The 27,663-nt window shown below is 40.8% G+C and overlaps 1 protein-coding gene across 2 annotated transcripts; it reads right to left on the bottom strand.

The window, feature by feature from the left end:
• Window positions 1-4: 4 nt before the first annotated feature.
• Window positions 5-16,655, bottom strand: Acta2 (actin alpha 2, smooth muscle). 2 transcript variants are annotated; one of them, XM_015498861.2, is made up of 9 exons: window positions 16,526-16,655; window positions 12,621-12,772; window positions 11,103-11,231; window positions 8,210-8,320; window positions 5,861-5,945; window positions 5,320-5,481; window positions 3,957-4,148; window positions 2,645-2,826; window positions 5-295 (listed from the first exon to the last, which is right to left on the bottom strand). In XM_015498861.2, the coding sequence occupies exons 2-9, from the start codon at window positions 12,747-12,749 to the stop codon at window positions 152-154; spliced, it is 1,134 nt and encodes a 377-aa protein (XP_015354347.1). In that variant the 5' UTR covers window positions 12,750-12,772; window positions 16,526-16,655; the 3' UTR covers window positions 5-151. The 2 variants fall into 2 exon arrangements, with proteins under 2 accessions (XP_015354347.1, XP_048663376.1); XM_048807419.1 differs by lacking the exon at window positions 16,526-16,655 and adding an exon at window positions 15,817-15,832.
• Window positions 16,656-27,663: the final 11,008 nt, after the last annotated feature.

Raw genomic sequence — 27,663 nt, 5'->3', positions numbered from 1 at the left:
GAAGTTATGGGTAGCATATTTCAGATTTATTAAAAAAACAAATAGGTAACAAGTCAGAGATTTGGCTAGGAATGATTTAGAAAGGAACTGAAGGCATTATTCCACAAAACATTCACAGTTGTGTGCTGGAAACAGAGAGCAGGGAAGTGTTTTAGAAGCATTTGCGGTGAACGATGGAGGGCCCAGCCTCATCATACTCCTGTTTGCTGATCCACATCTGCTGGAAGGTGGACAGAGAAGCCAGGATGGAGCCCCCGATCCAGACAGAGTACTTGCGCTCCGGAGGGGCAATGATCTGTGGGTTAGGATGAAAAGGAAAGTGCATTAATGCCATCAGGCAGCTCAGGGGATTTCTACCATGGCCCACATTTTGTGGATTTGGCTGCTGTTTTCTGTGCAGTCTTGGGTGGTGAGGAGGCCGTGTACTTAGAGATTCCTCACTGAACCCATTTATTGTTCTGGCTTCCTTCATGGAATCGGTTCCAAACCACCCATAGCTTTTCTCTATCACATTGTTTAACCAACTGGAAGTTGACCCCCGATCCTGGGATGACTACCAGTCCTGAGTGACCACCATATAAGCCCTGACAAACAAGTCCTTCAATTTCCATGAGCTGTGCTTCAAAGCTCATCATGACACGCACTTTCTGTAGAACCAAACACCAGCATCTTCTAAGAAGTTTTAACTGTGCCAGAACTTTTATTCAAATCTTTTCCCACCGAAGTCCACTGCTGCTCTCAGAAATTCTCTGCCATAAGGGGACTCAGCGTCCATAGTCCCAGTTGGGAAGAACAATCCCTGGAATGGGTCCCCATTAAGCTATACTAGTTGAGTTTTCCCAGAGCTCAGGCCAGATGTGTGAGAGCATGGATACGATTATTAAGTAAATGAATGGTTTAGGAGGAGAAAACTGAATTGGACCCCAGGTCTTGTCCTGTAGCAACTCAAATAGCTAGAACTGAGCAACTCCAAATTCCACTCCAGACTGGGATTCTTCAATAGAAATGAACGCTTCAACCAACAGGTGTTTCTGAAACTGCAGTTAAAGGGATAACTTTCTTTTTTCCTTTAAGCTCTGATTGAACATTTATTTTAAAATACAAATAGCTGACATTTACTAAGCCCTCTCTAAATACCAAGCACCATGTTAGACATTTTCCATGCGTTATCTCACTTAATTCTCATTACCACCTTGAAGAATAAATATTAAATTGTTCCCACATTATATATGAGAAAACAGAAGCTGAGAGAGGTGTAAGTAACTGGTCACAACCAATGCAGAGCAACTGGTCAGAGTCAGGCCCAATATTCAAACCAGGGTTCTCCTAGTTGTGGATTTTTTTTTTTTTTTCAGGCAGTGGTTTTAGATTTCCAGTAAAGTTGCAAAGACAGTACAGAGAGTTCCCACAGTTCCCTCACCTGGTTTCATTCTTCCCTAATGGGTCATCTTACTGTCTACAGTTTTTAAAGGATCTCTGTACTCTGTTGCCATGCAGGGGGCCAAAGTTTCACTTTCAGTTCTATTCAAGAAATCAGTTTGGAGAACTAGGAATTGCCCAACTCTCCCTACAGCCTCTCTCTGTTCAGCCACCTCCCCACCTCACTAGTTTGGTGCTTAAGTGTACCCCCCAGCAGCCCCTCCCTCCTGTATGGTAGTAAGAGGTTGTGGGCTGATCCCGCAGACATCCAAGGAACACATGCCTTTCAGGAAAGCCTCTCTTCTCCCCACCTGAAGTCTTTTAGCACAGGACTTCCCAGAGGCTAGCGAGACAGAGAGAAAGAACGTGTGTTGAAGTCTAGCCCATTCTCTTATGTTGCAAATCCTTTGCTAAAGAGAGAAGGGAGTGCAAACAACAGAGAGCTTGTCGTGACTGCCTTGCATGTGTGTGAACTGCACTAGAATTGCCACTTTCGCTTCCTATGACATGGGTCAGAAGGTCTCAGTGTAGCATTCTGATTTCAGAGAGCGATAAGAGCCTCTGAGGAGTCACCAGCCAGGGGACACTTCCTTCTAAAGGAACCATCACCATTTAATCTCTGAGTTCCCTTGCTTGGAACTCAAAGCCAAAACCATTTAGGGACCTGGGTGGCTCAGGGACTGAGTCTGGTCATGCCAGAGTCATCCTGTGCTTTTGAGGCATTTGAGTCAAAAGATGTTTCAGACAGAGAGATCAAGAAAAGACTCTAATTCCTGGCCACTGGTGGTCACATTTAGCCATGAAAGAATACAAGCGACTAAATCTACAGGGTTTAAACTGCTTCAGAAATGTCTGGCTCATCTGTAGTTTTAGAAAATGCTCTACATGTGAGACACCCTGTTTTTGTGATGAGGTAAAACAACAAAATATATGTTCTGAAGAGATATAGGCATGTGGGGAGCTGCATGGACCTCGATGGCAGCTGCAGAAAGAGGCTGATAAACAAGCATAAGTGTAGAACAAAATTTGTATAAAATAATGTAGTTTCTCTTATGAACTGGATTGACTTCAATAAAGTATGGGACGTGTGTAATTTTACCCACTGGCTGGCCCTGGAACCCATGAGTGCATATGACCAGGATGTGGCCTCAAAAGAGTCCTTTCCATCTGGTTATGGGGCTGACACCCCTGGTGGCATAGCCTGGGGACTGTCACTGAACAGTACCTTGATCTTCATGGTGCTGGGCGCAAGGGCCGTGATCTCCTTTTGCATCCGGTCTGCAATGCCTGGGTACATGGTGGTGCCCCCTGAGAGGACGTTGTTAGCATAGAGGTCCTTCCTGATGTCAATGTCACACTTCATGATGCTGTTGTAGGTGGTTTCATGTATGCCAGCAGACTCCATCCCTGAAAAGAAACATAGGCCATAGTCCTTGGGTGGGGGCAACACTCAGGTTAGACAGAAAGACCTGACTTGAGCACTTGGATGATCTTACACAGGATGAGCCTAGGTAGGTGTAATAATCTAGAAGTCACTCATCTGAGAGACCAAAAGAGTCTTGTTATGCTCCATGTCCTTCTGCCTCTGTCTAATGGGGAAGTCCTGCTGCACCTCCACAATGGGACTACAACATGCTAATACCAAGTTTTAAATAGATGCTCTACTGTACATGATTTAAATCAGAGAAAAAGCTTTCAGATTCCCTGTAGAAGGTCCCACACCTAGCCAATGTCACAGTCATCACTCAGAACTCTCTCATCTCTCTATAGCTGCTGCCTCCTACGCCCACTCAAATCTAAATAGGACTGAATCATTAGAAAAGTGTTTCTTCCTATTTGGACAAAGACTCATTTTTTTCTTCAGTCTCGATACTTTTTTGTCAAAATTTTTTTTTTTTAAATTTCTGAGGTGGGCCTTTTGGAAAAACCTTCAGGTGGCTCTTCACCTTTTGCAGTGCTGTGATCTAATACTAACAATGGTACTAGCACCTAATTATTAATTACTAATGATATCTAAACAGTCTTCATTTATACATGAAGACACTGAGGCGTGGGGAAGTTAAGTGACTTTCCCAAGCTCATGAAATAAGAACAAAGTCTTAAACCCACGGTCTCCACTCCCAGAGGCTAGCTCTGTAAAAACCTATGCCACCCCAACTCTCGAGATTGTGAGGAGTGTGATGTACAATAAAGTCTCCCCAAGTCAATGCTTGTCCATTTCTCTCTGCCCCACACTGTTCCCAAAGACTAAGCACTGAGCACATCTTCCCCAACCATCCCACTGGCTTCTAAGCACAGATTTAAGGCTTTTGGCTTGATCTCCACATAGTGTCTTCCTAGGAAGAAAACTCCTTTCCTGGGCTTCTTCCACCTTCTCATCTTGGAAACATGATACTTCTTTTCCCTGGTTTAGAAATGTCTTTGGTCTCGGGTCCCTGACACATCTCACATGCATATGGGCTTTGGTAGCCACAGGCTGCTGGATGCAGGAAAAGAGGGTGTCTCCCCTTCCTGGGGAAGGGTTTTTTGTTGCCTACCAATGAAGGACGGCTGGAAGAGGGTCTCTGGGCAGCGGAAGCGTTCATTGCCAATGGTGATCACCTGCCCGTCAGGCAGCTCGTAGCTCTTCTCAAGTGAGGAGGAGGACGCAGCAGTGGCCATCTCATTTTCAAAGTCCAGGGCTACATAGCACAGCTTCTCCTTGATGTCTCGGACGATCTCACGTTCAGCTGTCAAACACATGCAGATGTTACAGCACACATTAGGATTTACACAGATGCTAAAGATCTACCTGCTCCACTTCAGTCTTATGCAGAATCAGCTCCTCAGAGGACCCACAGTTTTCCAGAAGCCTTCAAGATCTTTGCTGCCTGTTCCAGATAGATCGTAGCTCAAACCCTAGGCACATTTGCCACTTTCTGGAAAGAGGTAGGTGCTGGCTCAGGACCAGTCCTGTCCTGGAGGCTCCAGTGGTGCATATGGAAGGAGATATGGGAGAAGTGGGCAGACTCCTGTGCTCTGAAGCTCTGAGCTACTAATTACATAGGAATCCCTAGGAACTTTTGGGAGGTATTTTGGGATCCCTTATGGGGAGTGGGAATGAAATTAACTCAACTTCATACTGCAAAAGGAGACTTTAATATCACCAGGGCTCAAACTTGGAGCCTGAAATACACCTCAGGCGCGTCCAGAAATCAGTACATTTGGATAATGCCAAATTGGTGAGGGCTGTATAAGCAGCTAGAGTGCAGGAACTGTCTCCATGTTTCTAGCAATGTCTGACACTGCCCTCTTATGGAGAGAGAGTGTGTGACAGCAGCTTTGACAGACCTGCCTGGCCAGTGTTAATAATAGCTAACAATGGCTGAATGCTTATGCTCTGCTAGGTTTTCCACATGGATTATTTTATGTCACATTCCTTACAATCATGAGAGTAGGAATTTAGGCTCTTCTCCATTTTTCAGATAAAGAAACTATGGCTTATCAAGGTTAGCAAGGTTAGTAAACGTGTCCAAAGACATAGCTAGTGAGTAGAATTTGGACTTAAGTCCTGTTTAGAGTTGCCAAAGATTGCCAATCACCACACCATTTTATCTTCATCTTCTATATAGTCTTTTGTATTTGCTAATGGAGATTTTAAAATATTCAAGTATTACAACTCCGGCTCACAATACGAGGCAATTATAACTGTTCTCAAAGAAATTCCCCGAAGTAGTGTATAATAATTTAGCAATTCAACATAGCCAATGAAACTATGCTTTGCTTTGTGCATAGAATCAGGCCTTGCCATCGTCAAGTCTCCATCCCATCATCTCCCTGCATAGTCACAGTGGTCCTGTAAGTTCCCCTGAAGAACATGCTGCCCTACACCCCCTGGCTTTTATTTCCCACAGGCCTCACCAGTAGTCACAAAGGAATAGCCACGCTCCGTCAGGATCTTCATGAGGTAGTCGGTGAGATCTCGGCCAGCCAGGTCCAGACGCATGATGGCATGGGGCAGGGCATACCCCTCATAGATGGGCACGTTGTGGGTAACACCATCTCCAGAATCCAGCACAATGCCTGGGGGACAACGGGCATGATACAAGTCACTGCAGCAGGTGGTGGGCAGTCACTTACTGGTGTAGTAGAAGGTTTTTGGGGAAGGGGACTTTATAAGCCTTTTATTTGAAAGGAAGAAAGAAGGTATTTGATGGAAGAGAGAAGGTAGTTCAGGGATTGGGAAAAAACAAGAAGATGGAAACTTCCTGCTAGAGAAATTCCTGCTAGAAATAAGATGTCTGGGGATTATCTTGAAAAGGCGAGAGGATCTTTTGAGGGCTGAGATCAATCCTACCAATTCTAACTCACCCCTTATCTGTCATGAACCACGTTTATAACCATCGAATACCATAACTCATGGTATATGCATCTGATCAAGGCTCCCATTCCAGCCACCTACCAGTTGTACGTCCAGAGGCATAGAGGGACAGCACTGCCTGAATAGCCACATACATGGCTGGAACATTGAAGGTCTCAAACATAATCTGCAAAATAATTCAAAGAGCTAAATTAGTGATGTGCCAGTCTTACAAAGAATGTTCAAAGAATGTTCCTCCATGATGAATGCAGACGGGACCATCTGGCTCTGGGCTGCAGAGACCAAGGTAATGAAGAGCCAAGGAGAAATGAAGGTACTAATGGAGAGACCATCATATCGGTGACCTGATAGAGAAGACGGGGAGTAGTAGGCATGCAAGACTTGGCCAGGAGAAATGAGGGTCTAGCTTGTGGCTTTGATCCTGGCCCTGCCTTGAGTGTGACCTGTGAGAAGTCACCAAATTGATAGTCTACTGATGTGGGCTTCATTCCAGGTTTCTCAACTATAAACAGAGGAGGGGTTTATTTATTTATTTTTAAAGTTTATTTATTTATTCTAATTTGTTATACATGACAGCAGAATGCTTTTTAATTTGTAGTACACAGAGCACAATTTTTCATTTCTCTGGTTGTGCACAAAGTAGAGTCACACCATTCGTGTCATCATACATGTACCTAGGGTAATGATGTCCATCTCATTCCACCATCTTTCAGAGGAGGGGTTTAGACTAGATGAGCTTTTAGTTTCATCCAGAATAGAAAGTCTAAGACTTATTAACTATATAAAAGCTAAAAGAAAAAGAAAAGACAATATCCAGTTTTGATTTCTCTGGCTTAAAAAAAGAGACCTTTTATGCCGGGCATGGTGGCATACACCTGTAATCTCAGTGGTAGGGAGGCTAAGGTAGGAGGATCATGACCTCAAAGCCATCCTCAGCAACTTAGTGATGGCCTAAGCAACTCAGCAAGACCTGTCTCTAAATAAAATAATAATAATAGCTGGAGATGTGGCTTGGTAGTTAAGTGCCCCTGGCTCCACTCCTCAGTACAAAAACAAAATAAAAAAAGAAAGAGACCTTTTAAACCTGAGGCTTTTCAAAGTCTGATGCTCAGACTGGTTGGGAGTACCCCTGATTGTGTGAATCTGTCTGTGCTTCCATTTCATCCTTTTTTATATACCAACCCTCACCCTGGAATGAGGCCACTCTGGCTGCAGTAGGAAGGTTCTGCTTCATGGCAGAAAGGAACTGCATTCCAGTGACAGGACCACATAATGAATGCCAGTGCCCCAGTTTATGCAGTTTGCCCGAGAACCAGAGCACCTCCAGGTCACTCATGCACCAGAAGATGTCAATGGGCCTTGATTTCCCCATCCATACTACCCTCCCTGGTCTGTGACTCAGAATGCCTGGAATTTGCTAAAGAGCCATGATTCTCAACCATTTTTCTGCCTACATGCCATTTAGAGGAACAGAAATTGTCATCAGAACAACAGCTTGTGAGTCATTCCCAGACCACTTGGGCTCTGCTGTGGAGAAGAACCTCAGGGGCACTGGTGTGAGCACCAAGAGCTCTTCTGGAAAGGGACCTGCAGGATTTACACATGTCATTCTCCAAGGACGAAGACCATGAGTCAGTTCCAGGGTCAATACTCTGCCTCTCCCAGGTCTGTGATCTTGGGGAAATCACTTAATGTATCTGAGTCTTGATTTCTTCAATCAATTAGTCAGCATAGTAATTGCTGCTTCATGGTGTTAGGATTTAAAGAGACAGTGCATGCAAAATACCTAGTCCTATGCTTGACCACAGTAAGAGCCAAATTGACATTAGATGTTGTGATTTAATAGCTCATCCAAACCAGAAACTTTCTATGGCTAGTGGGCTAGATGGGCTCCGGCTGTAAGGTCTTGAGCATCAGACAGGTAACAATAATGACAACTTTAATTATTTGTTTCATGTTCAATTACCATGATACATGTTTATCATTTGGATCATTAGCCTTCACAGCAATCATTTGAAAATTAATAGTACTACTATGATTCCCAACTAATAGACAAGGAAACTTAGGCTCTGAGAAATTAAGCGGGCTCTTTATATAACTGATAAATGACACATCCATTTTCAAGCCTAGATCTGTCCTACTATATGTCGTACTGCATTTTGAAATCACTCCTCCATAGAAATAGTAACATAATCATGTCCCTTCTTGATTAGATCTTCTAAATTTTCGTGGAGATAAAAGATCTATTTTGCACTAAATATGTGAATACCATCAAGACGTTCCTGGCCTTTGGGATTTCTTAGCTTCTGGAAAATGGTCAGTCTGTTGTGGATTGCTGACTGGGGTCCTCTCTCTGTTGTCCTGTGTAGCTATATTCTTATAGGACTTTTCCCAACCCCCAAAGTCCTAGGTGCCTAAGCCATTATTTACCTGGGTCATTTTCTCCCGGTTGGCCTTGGGGTTCAGGGGTGCCTCAGTGAGCAGGGTTGGATGCTCTTCAGGGGCAACACGAAGCTCATTGTAGAAGGAGTGGTGCCAGATCTAGGGAGCAGGGGAGACAGAGGAGAAACACATGAGGTGATGTTGCTGGGCAGTGCAGACACCGACAAGGGACCAGAAGGAGCTAGATTAAACCAGGGCCAAGGGAATGCCACAAGTCCTCCTCACATGCTCATATTTGTGCAGATGCAGAGACTTACCACAAAGAGTGTTAGTACTCTGTGCAAAGGTTCACATCTGGTAAATGACTGAGCAAAACCCCAGGCCCAGGTCTGTGAGGCTGGGTGGTGGAGTATCAAGGGCACAGACTCTACAGCAAACTCTGGCTTCAAATCTCAGTTCAGCCACTTTGTAGTTAGGGAGCTTGGCAAGTTTTTAACTGTTCTCAGCTCTAGTCTCACCACTGGGTATAGGGAGATGAGAATAATTAGAATGTACCCCATCAAGTCTTTATGTGAATTAATTAAGTAAGATAACCCTGGAGTTACTAGTCAATACCTAGACCAGAGCAAATTTTATTATTATTCAACTGTATCTTCTTCACCTTCTCCTTCCATTTTAGTTACTAAAATTTTAATTTAGTAAATAAAATGAGAATGAATGCATACATGAATAAACAAATGAGGCTGACCTCAAAACCCAATTGCCACTTTTAATGCTTTTAGAGAAACTGTTCTTTGCTGCGTGTGGGTGCAGAAGAGAACAAGTCTGCCTCCTGCTTCCCTCTCTGCCCCCTAGGGCTGTCAGAAGCTGGCCTCTGTCCACAGAATCTGGGTCTTCCATTCAGGGACAGGCGTTTGGCCTTCAGGTGCTTCTAAAAAAATCTCATGCCATTTTATATACAGCGTGTTTATGTGAATGTGCTTTGGGTAAAAATACATTTACTTTATGGTTGAGAGTCCTTTTTAATGCCCAGATGCCCCAAAGAGCACATTATTATAAACAGGGCAACATGAGTTAATTTTTAAAAGCATGAAAATTCTCTACCAGCACCAGGAAGACAAGATTCACCTAGAATCCAAACAAAACAAAATAAAGACTGCTAGTGAAAGCTTATAAATTAACAAAAGTTTCTGTTTCCTTGGTTTGAAATTGTGGGTCTCTAGAAAGGAAAAGAGACACTTGACAGTTCTGCTTCTTTGATAAGAAGGGGGCAGGGCACACAAAGGTGGTTTAGGAACCTTGAAATTGAAATCCACTCTAAGGATCCGTGGAAAGCTGCTCCTGAACTCTCCACACTCATCCCACAAACTAGATGTTCGATTTGATAAACATGTTTGTCTTTTAAAATGGCCAGGGCGAGGGTGGGGGAGCAGAGCACTTAAGAACCCTCCCCCCCCAGTCAGATTGTGTACCGTGGTTACCTTTAAAAAACTGCCAATCTGGGCTGGGGTTGTGGCTCAGTGGTAGAGCACTCGCCTAGCATGTGCAAGGCCTTGGGTTCGATCCTTAGCACCACATAAAAAATAAAAAAATTAAAGATATTGTGTCCAACTACAACTAAAAACTAAATATTAAAAAACCCAAAAAAACAAAAAACTGCCAGTCCATCTCTTCTTCCATCCTTCCAGAATTTTCTTTGGATTTAAATGTTAGAAATTAAAAAAAAAAAATTATTCTACTAATCTCTCTCTGGGAGCATCCATTCTAAATGCTGTCAGCTCCACAGAGAAACTTGTAAAAAGCCGTTTCCCACTGATGTTAGCGTCTTCTCCTCAGTGCAAACTGCCATCTTTTCAAACCCATAATCTTAAATGAGGTGAACCAATTTATAGGCAATTTTTGTAGAGAAATATAGATGTAGGTATTAAATTACTAATGAATTCTAGAAACACTGTGTTTTTATTTAAAATTGGTAAATGTGTATGAGAGTATGCGTGTCAAAGTGAGTTTGGTGAGCCAATAGATAAATAAAATGCAAGATGTACTTTTTAATTACATTTTTTTTGATGTTAGGGGTGGAACTCAGGGTCTCACACATGTTAAGTGTGAATGCTGTGTCATAGAGCTATATTCCCAGTCCCCTGCACTTAATATTTTTGTCACTTTCTTATCATTCCTTATGCTTATTCATTGATCACTGGTATTTCTTTAAAATACCTAATATCAAATATCAAAATCCTATAATTTAGCCTTTTCTCTTTATTAGCTCTTTTAAAAGTGTTTTGGAGATAGGGCTTCACTTAATGCAATGCAGAAAGGTCATCCTTTAAATATTAATTTAAAACTTTTGTCAGCTATGATTGTGCTTCAGTATGTGGAGGAGTGTTCAAGAATGTTACCAAATCCACAACATCACAGTTCCCTTTTTCAACAGTAAAAATTATAATACTTTTTATTTAAACTCTTGGGGTGAATTAATGAAAAGCTTTCAAGAACGGGTTTCAACTCCTCTTTAGCTAAGTTGCACTGAAGGAATGCCCACACAGCCTCTGAGGAGAGTGTCAAGGAGGGTCATTCCCTAGGCCAATGCTCATGCAACGCTTGTCCTATGAGGGTGGTCCAGATGACATGAGGAATGGACTGGGCCGTTAATTCCCACCACTAGCAAAGGGCTGCTTCTCTAATCAATAAAACTCCTCCCCTCTAAGTTGTTTACACAATCTGGTAGGCAAGGGAATTTTTTTTTGTTGTTGTTTTAGAAGAAGTATTTCAGTGTTATTTTTCCCTATTGAGTAATAGTCTAGAATAAACATTAACAAATAAAAGTGCAATTGAGAAAAATGAGCCAGTTATGTTCCCCAGAAGTAGCATGTTGTTTTGAATCAGGGACCGTGGGAATTATGCAAGCTGGGGTCTCAACCTGGAGCAAACTTCCTGGTACCTTTTCCATGTCGTCCCAGTTGGTGATGATGCCATGTTCTATCGGGTACTTTAAGGTCAGGATTCCTCTTTTGCTCTGTGCTTCATCACCTACGTAGCTGTCTTTTTGTCCCATTCCCACCATCACTCCCTGAAAAGGTTCAACACAGCACAAGTCAGTTTCTCCCAACACTTGCAAATTGGTTGCAACCAGCTCACAGAGGGTTAAAACATTGAGACAGGAGGCTCCTTTTTAGTAGCAATAATATGAGTCATTGTCACTTTGCAAAGTTCCTTAGTTGACAGGAAACAGACAAGAACCAGCCTTTAAGCAGCAGAGGATGCTGTGGGAGTGGCAACTTTACACTGTGTTTTTTTTTTAACTTATATGGTCTTTTTTTTGTGTGTGTGTGTGTGCTGGGGATTGAACCCATGGCCTTGTGTATGCAAGGCAAGCACTCACCAACTGAGCTATATCCCCAGCCCATAAACTTCTATGTTTCTTGATGAGATCTGTTAGGGCAGAGGTTATGTCTGTCTTGCTCACCATCATAGCAGACTGCTATTAACTATCATAGCAATCAACTATTATAATTGCCTAAACTAGTTAGCTGCTTTTTTCTAAATCATTAAGGTGATGTTTTAAAAAAAATCCTCAGTGGATTTTAAATTGCTCTGGAGTGACTGTTTTAGAATTGCAAAATAACTATGGCCACTATAAATCATATAATATTTGTCTTGTATAAAATATGTCCATTGTGCAGAGTTCAAGAAAAAGACAGATTTCATCCATCAGAAGAGGCTTCTGTGACTTATTCTCATGAATATACACCAAATGGAGAGCCATAACCATCAAGCAGATGGGCTTAATACACAAAATACATTTTGGATGTGAGGTAGAATTTCTGAGATGAAACCACCTAGTTTTTACCAAATGGCTGCCACCAATATTTTGTTTATACATAATATGTAAAATTACTTAGTGACTATGAAGATGTATTTTAATGACAGCTAACATCACATAAAAAGACATTGATATCAATGTTGTTTTTATCTAATACCAAGCTCTCTGAAGTTGAGTGACCTGGATCTTTATTTTAGGTTCTTTTCAAAGAGTAGATATGGTTTACATAGGATAACTCAAAAGTGTTTATGATGATGATGACAATGATGATATTTAGACAAAAAGAACATATGAAAAAGGGTCCGACTATATCTGATAGACACCCACCCACCAAACAATCTGTATTTTATATGAAACTGGCATTTACTCCTAGACATGGATCATTCTATCTATCTACCTATCTATCACTCTATCTATCCATCTCTCTATATATTTTTGTGGCACTGGAGATAGATCCCAGGGTTATCACACATGTTAGGAAATCACTCTACTGCTGAGCCATATCCTCAATCCATCACCGATATATTTTTAACAGGTTACTGAGCAGAGAGCAACAGACAATTTGTGGGTACACATGGGCAGAGAGGGATCTAACCTATAGCCCTATTCTCTTGCTGTTCTCAGAATTTCACTCACCTGATGTCTGGGACGTCCCACAATAGATGGGAAAACAGCCCTGGGAGCATCGTCCCCAGCAAAGCCAGCTTTACAGAGCCCAGAACCATTGTCACACACCAGGGCAGTGCTGTCCTCTTCTTCACACATGACTGGAACGGATTCACAGGTTTCTACATAAAACAGGGAAGAAGCAGTAGGTGTAAAAGAGCCGTTATTAAGCACTTAGCGAATGGCTTCCATCTCCAGAGTGGGTTTGGGCCCCTCCTCTGTTTCAGGCTTTCCCCTGACTTATCTATCACACAACCTTTTTACCTTAAAGTACTGTAAGGTTTTGATAATCCAAAACTCTGACTTACATGTTTGTATCACTGGCCCTCAACACAATGACTGGCACATCACATATTCTTACCAGCACTTTAAAGATAGGCTGAGCTTCCAGCCTCCGAGACTCAATCTTCACAGGGACACATTACATACTATTTAGGAAGCACCTAGAACTTTCTGTATTAACCCAAACATATTTTTCCAGATATGTTATACTTTTCAATTTTTTTTTCCTAAAAAACACTCCCCAAAATTCTGGGAGATGAACAGCATGTGAAACTTTGGAAATGTTAAACTGCTTAGATGTTTAGTTAACATAAATGTTCAATATAATGGTCTCTTTTTGGATCCTGAGGACTTTTACTTGACCTTCAGAGCAATGTTAAAATGAGTCAAGATTTCCTAAGATGGTACTTAAAATTTTAGGCATTACACTTATTCTTCATTAATAAAAGTCACCTTTAATCTAAAAATTCAACAAGCAAGGGTGAGTCTATTGAAATTACATTTCACGTAGTAGAATATTTGCTGCCATTAAGAAAGATAAATAAAAAGAAGATGACAGAATATTCTTATGTAGTAATAAAAGGTTAGAGAAAGTAGTATTTTTGTCCATAAAGATTACATATACTTATCAAGATATTGACTGCGGATATTTGGAAATGGTTGCTTTTGTAGCAGTTTGTAACTATCTTCCCTGAGTTCTGCTATATTCTCTAATTTTATAAATTCCTTTGGTTATAAAACAATATTTTAAACAGCCCACTTTTAAGCTTGGATTCTTTGATGAAGTCTGGAAGCAGAAGTACCAATACAACTGTGTGAAACTGAAGGCATAATAGTAGATGTTTTCATCCAGTGCTCTCAGTTTTACAAGTGTAAAGTGATTTGTTCAAGGACACAAAGGACATTGAGGCAGAGCCCAGCCAGATACCAGGTGCCTGTTGGCCACCTTGTGCTTCCAATCCAAGAGTCTTTACATTTTCCTAACAGAATTCGAGAAATAGTCTGTGAAGAGAAGTACTATCAGAGTTCTCTGCCTGGCATTGATGCCGTTGAGATCTCAAGATATCAAGTTGAGCAAGATGATTCTTCTGTTTTTATTTTATTTTATTTTGCAGTGCTGGGGATCAAATTCAGGGCCTTGCCTTGTGCATGCTAGGCAAATGTTTAACCACTGAGCCACATCCCCCGTTCAGATTCTTCTTTTAAATGGGTGAACTTATTGTTACTCCAGACCTACGTATAAATGGCGATTCTGTTAAGGAAATTTCTAGGAAGTAGGAAAAAAAAGTTTTCTTTTTTTTCTATTAATGATCTGGAGTTTTGCCAGATCATTCTCACAAAATCAATGCTATATCATCTCAAATGGTCAGAAATTCCAGAGCAGAGCTCCATGTAGTATAGTCCTTTGAAAAGAATATAAACCTCAGTTGAGATGACATATTTTAAGATCAAGGCTTACAAAATTGTCTCCAACTGACAAGGAACTCCAGGCTCAGGGCATTGAAGTGGCTTGTCCAAGATCCACAGACTGACACACTGAGGATTCTGGAGATTACATAGTGACCGTGACTGCTAGGATTTGCCTCCAGTCTCTACGACTTAAAAGTTATGTGATTTAGCAAGTTATCCAACATCTCAAAATTAGAGTCTTCTGAACTATAAAACAGCCAAAATATTGGTAGATAGCTCAAAGAGTTCATATGAAGACTACATTTTTAAAGAAATATTTAAAATAATAAATTGTTCATATACATTATAAATTCTCCATAAATGTCTGTTTCATCATAATCGCCATTATTATATGACTATCATCATTATTATGATATTTTTGTTTCTAATCTTTGGTTTCTTTTCACACAACTCAAGATCAGAATGAAAATCTTCAATGTGTGTATTCCACTTGCAAAATGGAAAATGGAATTTATAAATGGTTTGTTCTCCCTCCACCCAGCTTCCCTTCCCTTTTCAGACACTGATTATTTGGCTTCCTTCCTAACAGATCCAGAGACATTCCAACACAGGTAGGAACTATAAGGGAGATGCAACAGAAGAAGCACTGAGTGCTGAGCATATGTCAAAGGCAGCCGGCCGCAGGGGATCAGCAGGCAGGCTGTGGATGTGCTAAGCCTAGTCTCCAAATGGACAGTAACAGCTGATCACAGGATAAAATATTTAAAATTAGGATGCTCTCTGAAAATAGGAAGAGATATTCCTAATAAGCCTTTTGTTGGGCAGTGATGTTTTGGGGGAAGTGTTTGAATATACTCAGAAAAAGTAGGTTGATCCCATAGCATTAGCAAGAATGCAGAAAGGAAAAAAAAAAAAAAACCTCAAAATTCAGTAAATATATTTATATTTGGTGAAAAATGTCCAGGAAGAATTTTAGAATCTCCAAAAGGAGCACTGTCATCTGTAAGAAGTCTGTGTCCCCAGAGAGAGCTGATTTGATGGTTTACAAACAACTCTTATCAAACCTGAAATGAGCAGCTTGGTTCGCAGCAAAGCATTTCCTAATTAGGTAAAACATGTTCTCTCCAATGTCTGCTTTTGGAACTGCACCCGGGTCAGGGGGTTTGCTCCAACCAAGTACAGTCCATCTTGTGCCAAAAATGAGTAGTTAGATGGGGCGGGGGGTGGGGGGGGGCGGGGAGAAGGAAGGAATGGTACTTTTCCCAGCTCCTTGGTCTTGAAACACAAACCATATTTAGTCATGAGTCACAAACGGAAGGAAAATCTCAGCGTGAAAACTGTGGTCCAGTTCTGGTTGACGCTGCCAAACCCTGATTTACAGCAAAGTTCTGGGGTGGCAGGGCCGGCTCCACAGTCACACTTGCCTCACCAGGCTGGGGGGGGAACTTGAGGCTGAGAGAAATGCAAACCAGACCTCCCTCTGCTGGGACACACAGCTGTCAGATGCAAGCTCGGCTCCCTCCCTCTTTCTCTGCAGAGAAAAATTTAAGTTGGTTGCTTGCTGAGTTCTGCCGAAAACGACCAATGATGCAGATCCTAACAAATAAGTTCACAGATACACTCAAGAGACACACATTTCCAATATAAGATACTACTAATTAGATCCGGGGGAATCCACAAGCAATACATAAATTCAGTCAAAATCAAATTACCCTCTGTTCACTTCTAAAATCCACTTCCAAAAGCATCAGCTGCACCTAAAATACAGTCCAATGAAAATTCCACACTAAATTTGAACTATAAAATAAATTCCGGAGTTTCCACTGCCTAAATATAAATAAATGTGTAATTTACTATAAAGAGCTAGTCTTTATCCCTAGAACGTGCTACAAAATCTGAGCTGTTGGTTTAGTACAAACAGCTTTCACAGGTGATATGCATGAATAAAATTCATTCCATCTTCCTCTCTGCTTCCTCCACCATCCAACCTGCATCTAAACCTTGTCTCAGATGTTAAATCACGAGAGCCAAAAGCTATAATCATATTAATGGTACGATCTTCATTCAAAAATATCAGATTGCATGAGCCTATCCAAAACCTTGCAGACAATGTCTGATTATATTGGATAATACAAGAGCCAGTGGAATCTCTTAAGTCACATCCCTGGGCGGGTACCACTTACCCTGATGGTGCTTGGCTCGGCTTCTCCACTCTGGGTGGGTGGTGTCCAGGGAAGCTGAACACTGAAGTGTTATATAGCCCCTTGTTCTGCTCCCCTCCCACTTGCTTCCCAAACAAGGAGCAAAGACGGACTGGAGCCCATCGTTCAGTCTAACACAACCATATAGGGACCTCAGCACAAAACTCTCTCATCTGGGTGGCTGGAGGCTGGAGTCTCTTCCACTGCATTCCACTGCTCTGCTTGTGAAATGGGAGGCAGCTCAGCTGCCCGTGGGAGATAAACAGTTCAAGTCTTCAGAACAACTGCTGGAGTGCCCAGAGACACTGGGCTAGTATTATAGGGCAGATGCAGGCACAGTTTGCACATTCCTCAGGAGATGTCAGCCTGCTGTCTGGCTGGCCTTTCAGGCTACTTCCTAGGGAACTTAGAGCAGAACGGGGCTGCCTCTGACTAGCAGGGACCTTTAAAAACTCTCCTGCAAAGGAGGCTTGCAACAAAGAAAGCTATGAGTTCAGTTGCCCACAGATAGGTAGAGGGAGTCTTTATGGCAGTCACCCCATGTTAACAAATCGAGTTCTTGAGTGGTGCTTAATGGAAACAAGAGTTGAGGTATAGATACAGAACTAATGGGCCCTGTTTCAAAGATAGAATGTAAGCTTTACCATAACCACTTTAATCCTTTGGTACATTAGATCTGTCTATTAATTTTTCACTGAGCAATCTAGCAGCATGATAAGGAGCCATCCTTTGGCCAGAAAGACTACCAGGCACTCTGTCACAAAATTAGTTGGAGAGAAAAGAGAAGGTGGGGAGGAAGCCTCCTCCTCTCTCCCATAAACTCTTTTGACAGGAATGCAGATCAGGGGACCCCATCATTCCTCAAAAACATTAGCTGTCATTCTCAAGCATCAGTGAATAACTTCAATGGCTTTATGCTTCTCTACTACTTTCCTCCAAGCCAAGATTATAAATCAATTCATAATAGAAATATTTTTGATGGATACCATGAGTATTTCTGGACTGTTGACATGTGAGAAAAGTTCCAGAATGAAAGGCCTTAATTTACAGCTGTGATCAGCTGTTCACTCATTTGATTTGTGGTAGACACATACATATGTGCATATTTATCTTTGAGGAATTTCGTTGTTGGTAATTAGAATTTTTTTGTGGGAGGAGGGACTGGGGATTAAACCCAGGGATATTTTACCACTGAGCTACATCCCCAGTCCTTTTCATTTTATTTTGAGACAGAGTCTCACCAAGTTGCTAAGGGCCTTATTAAATTGCCCAGGCTGGTCTCAAACTTGCACTCCTCCTGCCTCAGCCTCCCAAATCACTGGGATTACAATCATGCACCACCACACCCAGCCATCATTATAAAAACCTAAATAGCTTAATACTAAATCATAACAGAGTATCTCTGTATTACTCAGGATTTTGTGAACTGTACCTCATTTCTACCAACCATAAAATACAAGTGCTTGAATGCTAAAATATGAAGACTACATAGTACAACATAGAGTTGGGCATTTGGTATTAATCCAACAGTTTTCATCACAAGGGGTCATGTGAAGCAAAAATTCCATATTTTCCTGATTGAGTAAAGGTAGGATCCCCTCCACTATCATTTCTGTCTCAAGCAGTGTCTATGTCATCCCTGACATCTTGACGAAATGACTGTTCCTTTAAAAATCAAACAGAAGAATCTTGATAATCATCTTTATGAGGGCTGGGGTTGTGGCTCAGTGGTACAGCAATTGACTAGCATATATGAGGCCCTGGGTTCTATCCTCAGCTCCACATAAAGATCAATAAATAAAGGTATTGTGTCCATCTACAACTAAATTTTTTTTAAATCACCCTATGATTCTTGCATCATTTATTCTTTGATAATAGTAGTATACATCCATAACCCTAATAGGAATCAGACTATGATGACATAAAAAGACATAATAAAGAGGACTTAAGATTTAGTTTTTCTTACAAGTGTTTTAAAAGAATCTTTGACACTAGCCAGGGAAGACTGTGACTGAAATAAATTTCTGAGTATGATTCATAGTCTCATTGTTTGAGTTCAAGATTTATACTTTTATATCCATTCCAAGTCTCTTCAGTGAGAGAAAGCAGCACTGGATGAGTATGTATGTGTATGCACAAAGAAAACTCCATTCGAGTGGCCAGATAGCTCTTGGGGCTGACAGCCGTATATCTAAGGAATTATTGAGCAATTAGAAAAACAGTGTCTGGCCACTTGGTTGCAGTTCAGGGAAACTATAAAACAAATTCCAAGCTATAAGCACACATTTAAGAATGAACTCCAGGCATGTTATTCAAATACCACACACCATCTTGTTATGTATTTAGTGATGATTCACTATAAATCCTTTGAGAACTGGGACAAATTTTCATTCCCTTTGGAACCCAGTCCAGAGCTGAGTAAACAGAGGGTGCTCATCAGCAGTGATGGAAATGTTCACTATCAGCATCCTCTAACACAGCAGAACTAACCACATGTGACTACTGATGGTTGAAATGTGTGCAGGATTGGAATTTTTGAATTTTATTCTATCTTAATTAAATTTCAGTTTGAACAATTACATGTAGCTAGTGACTACCATATTAGTGAGTTTTGTACTTGGCTGCAATTGAAATTGCCTAAAGGGCATTTAAAAATCCCTACGCCCAGGCTACATTCTAGACCAGTTAAAGCAGAGCTAGTGTCTAATGTGTAGCCAAAGGTCAGAAACTTCAGAACAGAATGTAGAATAGAGGGTTCTCCAAGCAAGGCCTATGAATTCTCTGTATCAGAATTAACAAGAGAGTGTGTTAATAATACATAAGGATGATTCCCCCTCAACTTCCTAAGTCACAATCCCTGGGATCAATTTTCTTAAATAAACTAATCATTTTACATTAGATTTAAGTTTACAGAAAAATTGAGATGATAGACCGGAGAGTTTTTATAGACCCTACACTTAGTTTCTCCCATACAGCAGTATCACACATTTGTCATAATCAATGAACGAATATTTATACATTATTACTAATTAAAGTCAGTGCTTTATTGGAATTTCTTCTGTTTTAACTTATTTTTCCTTTTATTTTGTAGAAGCTCACGCAGAACGCCACATTGCTCTTAGCCAAAACAGTTTCTCAGACTTTCCTTATTTTTAATGACCTTGACAGTTTTGAGGAATACTGGTCAGGTATTTTATAAAATATCCCTCAGTCTGGGTTTGTCTGATGTTTCCCCTATGATTAGACTCAGGTTATGTTTTCAGGGCAAGACCCTAGTTAAGACCCTTCCCACCACTTTGCATCAAGGGTACAGGTTATCAAGATGGTTTACCACTACTAATACTCATCTATTCATCTGTAAATTTTCTCTTTCCTCAAGCCTGTCCATACTCTCCTCTTGTATGGAAGTCATTATGTATAGCTACACTTAAAGAATGGGAAGTTATGCTTCACCTCCTTGAGGGCACAGTATCTATGTAAATTATCTGGCTTTGGATAGAGTCCTCAATGCTTCTTATCCATTACAAAATTTGAGAAGCTCTCAAAGAATTGAAGGGGGCAGAACCATATAATGGCCGGGGCTTTCCAGGTTTATTCTGATTCACTGAGTATACACACCATGGTGAAGGGGTCAGTATACTGAACTTCTGTGGAGACTGACTGTCACTTATTTAATCCGGAAGGCAAATCATGGATCCTCTGGACACAAAACAGTAAATAAATATAGAACTGCTGATGTTACCACCATGGAGTGTTTTGGGAATTGGAACCTAGCATATTGGAAGAGAAAAAAGCCATACAAGAAGGATATATATATATATATAGTGCTTTGAAACAAGTCATAGACACTGTGGGAGAAAGGTGCAGAAAATATCAACTGCACCAACTAGAGAAATGGGTATGTTGGGAAGGAAAGGATTCTGGGACCTATATGGCCATGTGTAGAGGACTATTATGGCCCATGAGCACAACTGGACACTTCAGAGATACAATGCCATAATTAACAATAAAAACCAAACATTTATTAAGCAATTAGCATGTACCATGCACTCACTTAGCATTTTGCATCAACTGTACTATTAATAGATCCATTTTTAAAATTAGGTACTTGAGGCTGAGAAGAATTTAAGCAACTTATCCAAATTCATAACATTACTGAGTGACAGGTATAAAATTCAGGGTCAGTTCAGCATGACTTTGGACCCGAAGTTAAAGTGAAGAAGACCAGTTGCATGCTTGGAGGAACAGTTGCGTGCTTGGAGGAACAGTGCATCCTCAAACATAGGATGTTTTGCACAGGAAACAGGAAAGAGGCAACCATGCTCCCACTTGGGAAGGTGGAAAAAGGAACCACACTTATTAAAGCCACTCACTTTGGAGAAACAATAGAGGAAAGACAAGCTGAGGTTTAAACCATCAGCAAGAGTTTCAGCAGATGAACTATTCAGAGTTTATGGTGTAAAAGGTAGTTCAGAAACTCAACAATCACCCTGAAGTAGTGACAAAGCTGTTTTCCCAAGAGGAAAGTATTTTATTATTTCTGTGTTTGTAAGACACAGAAAGTCTCTGTTCCCTACATCCCTGCTTGGCTTTGGCAAGGCTGCAGCTAAGAGACCTGTTGGTTTCTCTGGGCATGATCAACACAGTGTTAAGTTTTAATAATTCCGGAAATACCCAGTAATGTGGCAAGGATTGTGAGGGACCTAGAAACCTGACCGCAAACAGCAGCATCTCTAAGTAGCTGAAAAGGTTTAGTCAGAAATGAATACTTGCTTCAGCAGCCTGTGTATTAAATATGAAAGTATAACTAGTATAGATTACATCTACAAGGAAACAGATCTCATTTACCTTCACCTAGAAATATAGGTTAAGTTTCTAACAAACAACCTAATAACATGAAGGAAAGATTGCTTTGGGGGCAGTGTGTGCTATGTCCATAGAATTGGTTCAGAGGCAGCAAGATGGTTTCAGGGCTATTACAGAAAGTATTTTTGTTTTACATGAGATTTCAAGAGACCTTTAAGTACCCTTTAAATCTGACTCTCGAACCTTTTGACACAGTGAAGTGGCACCTTGCTGAGAGTCTAAATGTCAGTGCTCATCTCTGTCCCTTCATCAGCATTAACTGTTACAAATACGAAATAGTCTGCAGTAAGAGTGTGAAGCTTTTAACAATTAAGATTTACCTAGTTTACACACATCAGAGGAAAACTTGGCACCTGCAAGAGGAGACCAACTACAGAGAAGGACCAAGGGCCCAGGTGTGAAGACCCATCATTTTGATGGTTCCACAAAGAAGCCCTTGTGACCTGGGACAAGATCTTTACACCTCTGGATCTCAATTACTCATATTATAATGAAGGCTTCAGGCTAATTTGCCTGTGAGTTTTCTTTAGTTCTAACATTCTACACAATCTTCCCTTTGTCCTCAGCATTTGCTCAGTAGCTGTGAGAAAGTGCTAGGTATTACTAGTTGATGGAAACTACAAGCCTTGAAATCAGGGTTTGCTAATGGTGGTCCAGAAAATTATAAATGGCAGGATTATTACTGCTGCATTGAATTTCTACTTCTTAATTTCTTTAGGTAAATAGAATAAAACATATACTTTTTAATTTCTTTAGTTTAATTTCATATAAACTATATATGATATTTTTCACCATGCATCAGTCATCTATGTCCCAAAATCTAGGACACGATTTGCAAATTCAAATGCCTACAAGATAAGAATGACAAATGGTATACCCACAGTGCTATGGTTTGAATGTGAGGTGTCCCCCAAAGCTCCTGTGTTAATGCAGGAATGTTTGGAGGGGAAATGATTGGACTGTGAGAGGTGTGACCTAATCAGTTCATCCTAGTTCAAATGAACCAACTGGGTGGTAACTGTAGGCAGGTGAGACTGGAAGAGGTAGGTCACTGGAGGCGTGGCCTGGAAGGGTTCATCTTCCTTGGGACACCTCTCCCACCTCTGCTTCATGGTGGCGTTGAATGGAGCGTGCTTCTGTACTATGCCCTTCTGCCCTGGTGTTCTGCCTCACCAAGGGTGTTCCCCAGCAATGGAGTCCGTAAACAAGGGAAGAATGAAAAGAACAAGTGGTACTTCTGATGAACAGGTCTCCTATAAAGACATCAGCCATCACTCAGCTCCTGCCTATTATTAATGTGTTAGTTTGGAGTTCCTAGCTCCTCTACTTTTAAAAAGAAAGTAGAAATCGCAAAAGGGGAACAGGCTAAATAAATTCTTTCTGAATATGTTAGTTAATGTTTTATTGTTGTGACCACAATGACCAATAGGAACAACTTCAAGGGGGAAGAGTTTATTTTGGCTCACCCTTTCAGAGGTTTAGTCATGATTTCAAAGGTTTAGTCTGACTCCACTGCTGGGGGGTTCCCATGATGAGGCAGTACACCAGGGTGGAAGGGCATAGCACAGAAGCAGGCTGCATTCAGGGCCACCAGGATGCAGAGATGTGTGTGTGTGTGGGGGGGTCCCAGGGAAGATAAACCCTTCCAGGCCACGCCCCCCAGTGACCTACCTCTTCCAGTCTCACCTGCCTACAGTTACCACCCAGTTGGTTCATTTGAACTAGGATGAACTGATTAGGTCACACCTCTCCCAGTCCAATCATTTTCCCTCCAAACATTCCTGCATCAACACAGGAGCTTTGGGGGACACCTCACATTCAAACCATAGCACTGTGGGTATACAATTTATTAACTCTGATGTACAAATAAGGCAATCAGTCCAATCACAACTCCAGTGATTTCTGACATGCCATCCTACAGCATTCAATGGATAAAAATTTTAAAATGGCAGAAGTATGAAATAATCTCAAGAGTTGGTATAAAAGGGAAAGAGGGAAGAGGGCAGTCTCAGCTAGGGGGAGGTCAGGTGTGCCTCCTTCTTCTGTTGTGTTATCAGCTTCTTGAATGTGGCTCTGTGATTTTCACTTAGAAAGGAGTAACAAAAGCTCTTGGTTTATTGTCTTTGATGAAGTCTTTGTCCCAGATACCAAGTGTCTGAATATAAGAGTGTCATGCACTATTTCAGAGTCTGAAGTAAGGAGATTACTAGGATGTACAGCAGATTCCACAAAGAAATCTTCACCAATTTTCTGGGCAGTTTTAAAGAGCACAGAATTGGAGGAAGTGCCTGATAATGTCCAAGGTAGTCCAGATTTATTTCCAAAGCGGAACAGAACTAACACTTATTTAGTGGTTCTCATGACCCCAAGGTTAATACTGGTTACATAGATAATAAGAAAAGTGACATCGTTTCTTACCCTTTGTGAGTAAGGAGTTAAACAGACTTCCTAGGAGGGTTATAGTTAGAATTGTAATGAGAATTTTAATTTTTTTTAAACATAACTGGTTTTGTAGAGAGTCAGGTAATTTTTGTCCCTCTCCTAGAAGTCATTTTGGGAAGTTAAACTATTTCAGCAGTGCCTGCCATTGCTCAAATAGCCTGGTCCCATGGACCTAGGCCAACAGTAAATTCTTTTGGATCACAGTAGAGTTGGCAAGTTTCTGTCCTTTGAGAATTAAGTTTGTGTTTTCATCTGCCACAAAATGTCATTCTCATGGAAGGCTAGTAAAGAAGGTGAATGGGCAAACTTGGATTTTAACATTTTTGGTAAAAAGGAGGCAGATTCTGGAGTAATCAGTCTGGTATCCTTGTGTGGCTTACAATGAATGAAAATGTACAATATACAAATAGCTATACATTCTTGCAGTTTTCTGAAAAATTCCTCTTTTCTGTAATTTATTACAATGATGTAACATCCTCCTTAACATCTCTTCTACTTTCTAATCTCAGGGGAAACAAGATTACCTTTCTTCCCCATCCTAGGCAGAGTTAGCTGTCCCAGAGCACACACCCACCACAAGGACTAAGTATGCAAACTTTGGGGATGGCACTAGAAGATCACAGAAATGACTATCTCCCAAATTAACAAGTGAATTACAATTCTGACAGAGAACACGTGGAATATAGCCTTTGAATCACCCCGTTTCCCCTGATGGGCAGAATCACAGCCTTTTGAATAGCAGTCCCCTCTGCTTCTTTCTCCTTTGCTAGCAAAGCAATACTTCTTTTTTCTGAATAAAACTTTTTCCTTTTTCTCCTTATTATTGGATGGGCATCAGGGACAAGGACCAAGCTTTTAGTAACAATACTACAGTTTCTAATTGCCTTCTAGGTTAGACTAAAAGGGTTTTTCTTATTTCAGCATCTTATTTCTAATTCTTGTTTTTCCTATCAAAGGCCCTATCAAAATTTGGACTATGCATCGACGTATTTTTGCATTGTACAACAAGAAAAAAAAAATAATTTCCCCTCTACCCTTCTGAGTTCTTATCCCACAACAAAAGACATTAATCTTCCAAAAAGCAATGGAAACCTATTGACATATTTAACTCAGATACACATGGGAGACATCCAGGGAATGAGCAATACTCAAAAAGGTGGTTTAGAACTCTGACTTAAGTAGCATCTTCCAGAAAGAATAATAAATTTTGAGGGTAGTAGCAAGACAAAGGAAAAGGACCTTGAGTACCTAAGAGTGTCAATTATGGAAAAGCCAAAATATATGGGAAACTAATGGTAGATAAAAGCTAGTAGTTTGTTGTGTAGATTCCTCTGTGCCTGTCTCTCGGCAATATAGGGGTCTAAGGTCATAACTGGCAATCCAACTTTGTTCTTCCAGGTAGTGAGGGGAGGAGACACCTTTGTAAATTTATGAATTTCTTTTTTAAAAAAACTAGGTGGAGGACAGAAAGCTTTCTCTCTCTCTCTCTCTCTCTCTCTCTCTCTCTCTCTCTCTCTCTCATTGGTTTCAGCTCAAAGTAATCCTTATGCCAAAGGAGCATCCTTCTGGGTGGTATATTCTAGCATCCCAGCAGATAGTATCTACTTATCTTGTACCAGCTGGCTTGTTTCCCTTTATGTAGCTACAAAAAATTAAACTATTAGGAGAGCATGAACATTGAAAGGCTTCCTGCCACCACATTTACTTGTTATCTTCCTGCAATGTTCACTCCAAGCTTCACAAATGTTCGGTTCAGAATGTCCAAGTTTTCTCTTTCTTCACATCACACAAATTCATATGGTCCAGTCTCTTAAGTTCTCACATATTTCCATAGCCCAGGATGCTTTCCCTTTTCTTATTCTGCTAAATCATGTCCTGGCCTTACTTCAAAAGCCTGGTCAAAATTCATCTACAGCAAACTTTGTAAGAGGAAATTTTCCAGGCAGAGGACATTCCAACCTTTCTAGTGATTCCCTCAGTACAATTACCTTTCCTAAGCTCTTAATTTTCTCACATTTGCCACATTGTCACCATTAGGTTGCAAATATCTGGGGCATTTTGTCTCTCTATGTGTAGTGGGAGCTCAGGAATGTAGTTAAGCAACTTCCTCTTTTCCCCAAAACCTTAAAAAGAGCTGCAATGACCATCTCAGACTTTGTTATTTTCAGAAAGCTTTTCTAATTTATTTTAAGAAAAGAACAGATAAGATGCATGAGATAAGGGAAGTTCTTTGGCTCTAGTCTTGCTTTAGCACATTTCAGGAATATTACAACATGACAATTTTGCCTCATTTTCCTTAAGCAGATTGTGTCTGCCTGGTGTCCTTGTTTCAGGAGGTCAAGAAAGTTACATACATTAATGGACATCAATAACTACAGGTCAACACACAGAACAGAAGTCTTTGGTCAAGCAGGCTGGCCCATGGTGTGGAAGGTCAGGCCATTAAACAAAGCATCCAAGGTTAGACATCATGTTTCCTCAGCACTTCTGCAAAACATGGGTTTCCCCAGGATCACTAAATGGAGAATCCCTTTTCTAAAGAAATGCATAATCATTGGAAGACTCTAGGTTCTGTGATAATATTGCTGATTTGGGCTGATTGGCTGTTAGCCAGTTATTATAGCTGGTCTTTGGGATAGATTTACAAAGGGTAAATTGTTCCTTAAATGTAATTAGCCAATGTTTTTCCCATCCAAGTCTTGAAATAGTGAGTTCAAGCTTAGTTTCCTATAGTATGGGATAAACACATAATCATTATCACCAGGATCAATCACTAGTTTAATATGTACATTCATGGGGCTCATCTGAGCCAGAGTATCTGGGCTGAGGCCTGGAGATCTACATTTAAACGGGAGCCAAACAGAAGCTCTGGGACAGAGGACAGGAGTAAAATGGAGCATGGAACTCCCAGAAGTAAAGAAAACTTTGTTAGAGGAAACAAAGTTAGAGGAAACAAAAAAAAAATGGTGGTTCTTCATCATTATTACATATTTATCTCTCATTAGATTATGGAATCTTAAGCACATATCCCCAAAGAGTTGAGTGAATAGCATATATGTAGGCAGGGGAAAGGGAAAGGACAGGAGTGTGGCCCATGTTCTCTTTTAGGTTTTGCTGCTAATTGTGTGTCTTCGAACAGCTGGTTAAGCTCTTGGACCAAGCCCTGGGCCCCTATATATAACATCCTGCCTACTTCTAACAGTATTTCACTGGAATATGGAATTTGAAATTCTGAAAAGAAAGTGTAAACTCTCCTGTTTGTAGGTGGCATCTGTGAGGTAATCAGCCAATGAGGTTGATAGTTTCCCAAAGGGAAAGTGTGACTTAGACACAGTGCATTCCTGGGTGGGCACTTTATCACTTCCTAGCGGTGTATGTGACTTGGACAAATAACCTGCATCTCAGTTTCCTCATCTGCAAAATGATAATGACACCTGCTAGCAACCACTTTGCAGGGTTCTTGAGCAGAAAAAAAAAGACATAATCTTCTTAAATGCCTTTATTATTATTATTATTATTATTATTTCAGTGTGTTTTTGCTGTTGATTGAACCTAGGGCCTTGCACATGCTAGGTATGTGCTTTACCACTGAACTGCAGTCCAGCTTAAGTGTCTTAAAGCTATAAACTGCCAATCAGTTGTCAACCTGAATTTGAATTAATTCAGGCTAGCGTCAGGTGTCAGGCAGTATTTAAATGCTTGTTGTCCAGAGTCATGTGTGAAGCACTAGACACTGAGGATTCCACTAGAAGAGTATGAAGTTTTTAGTGAGATGATCCCACAATAGCTAAGTGACCTAAACTGGGAGAGGG

This window comes from Marmota marmota, unplaced genomic scaffold (assembly GCF_001458135.2).
Source record: "Marmota marmota marmota unplaced genomic scaffold, marMar, whole genome shotgun sequence".
NCBI classification, from domain to species: domain Eukaryota; kingdom Metazoa; phylum Chordata; class Mammalia; order Rodentia; family Sciuridae; genus Marmota; species Marmota marmota.
Note: the sequence above shows the minus strand (reverse complement) of the source record. Positions and strands in the feature narration are given on the sequence as shown.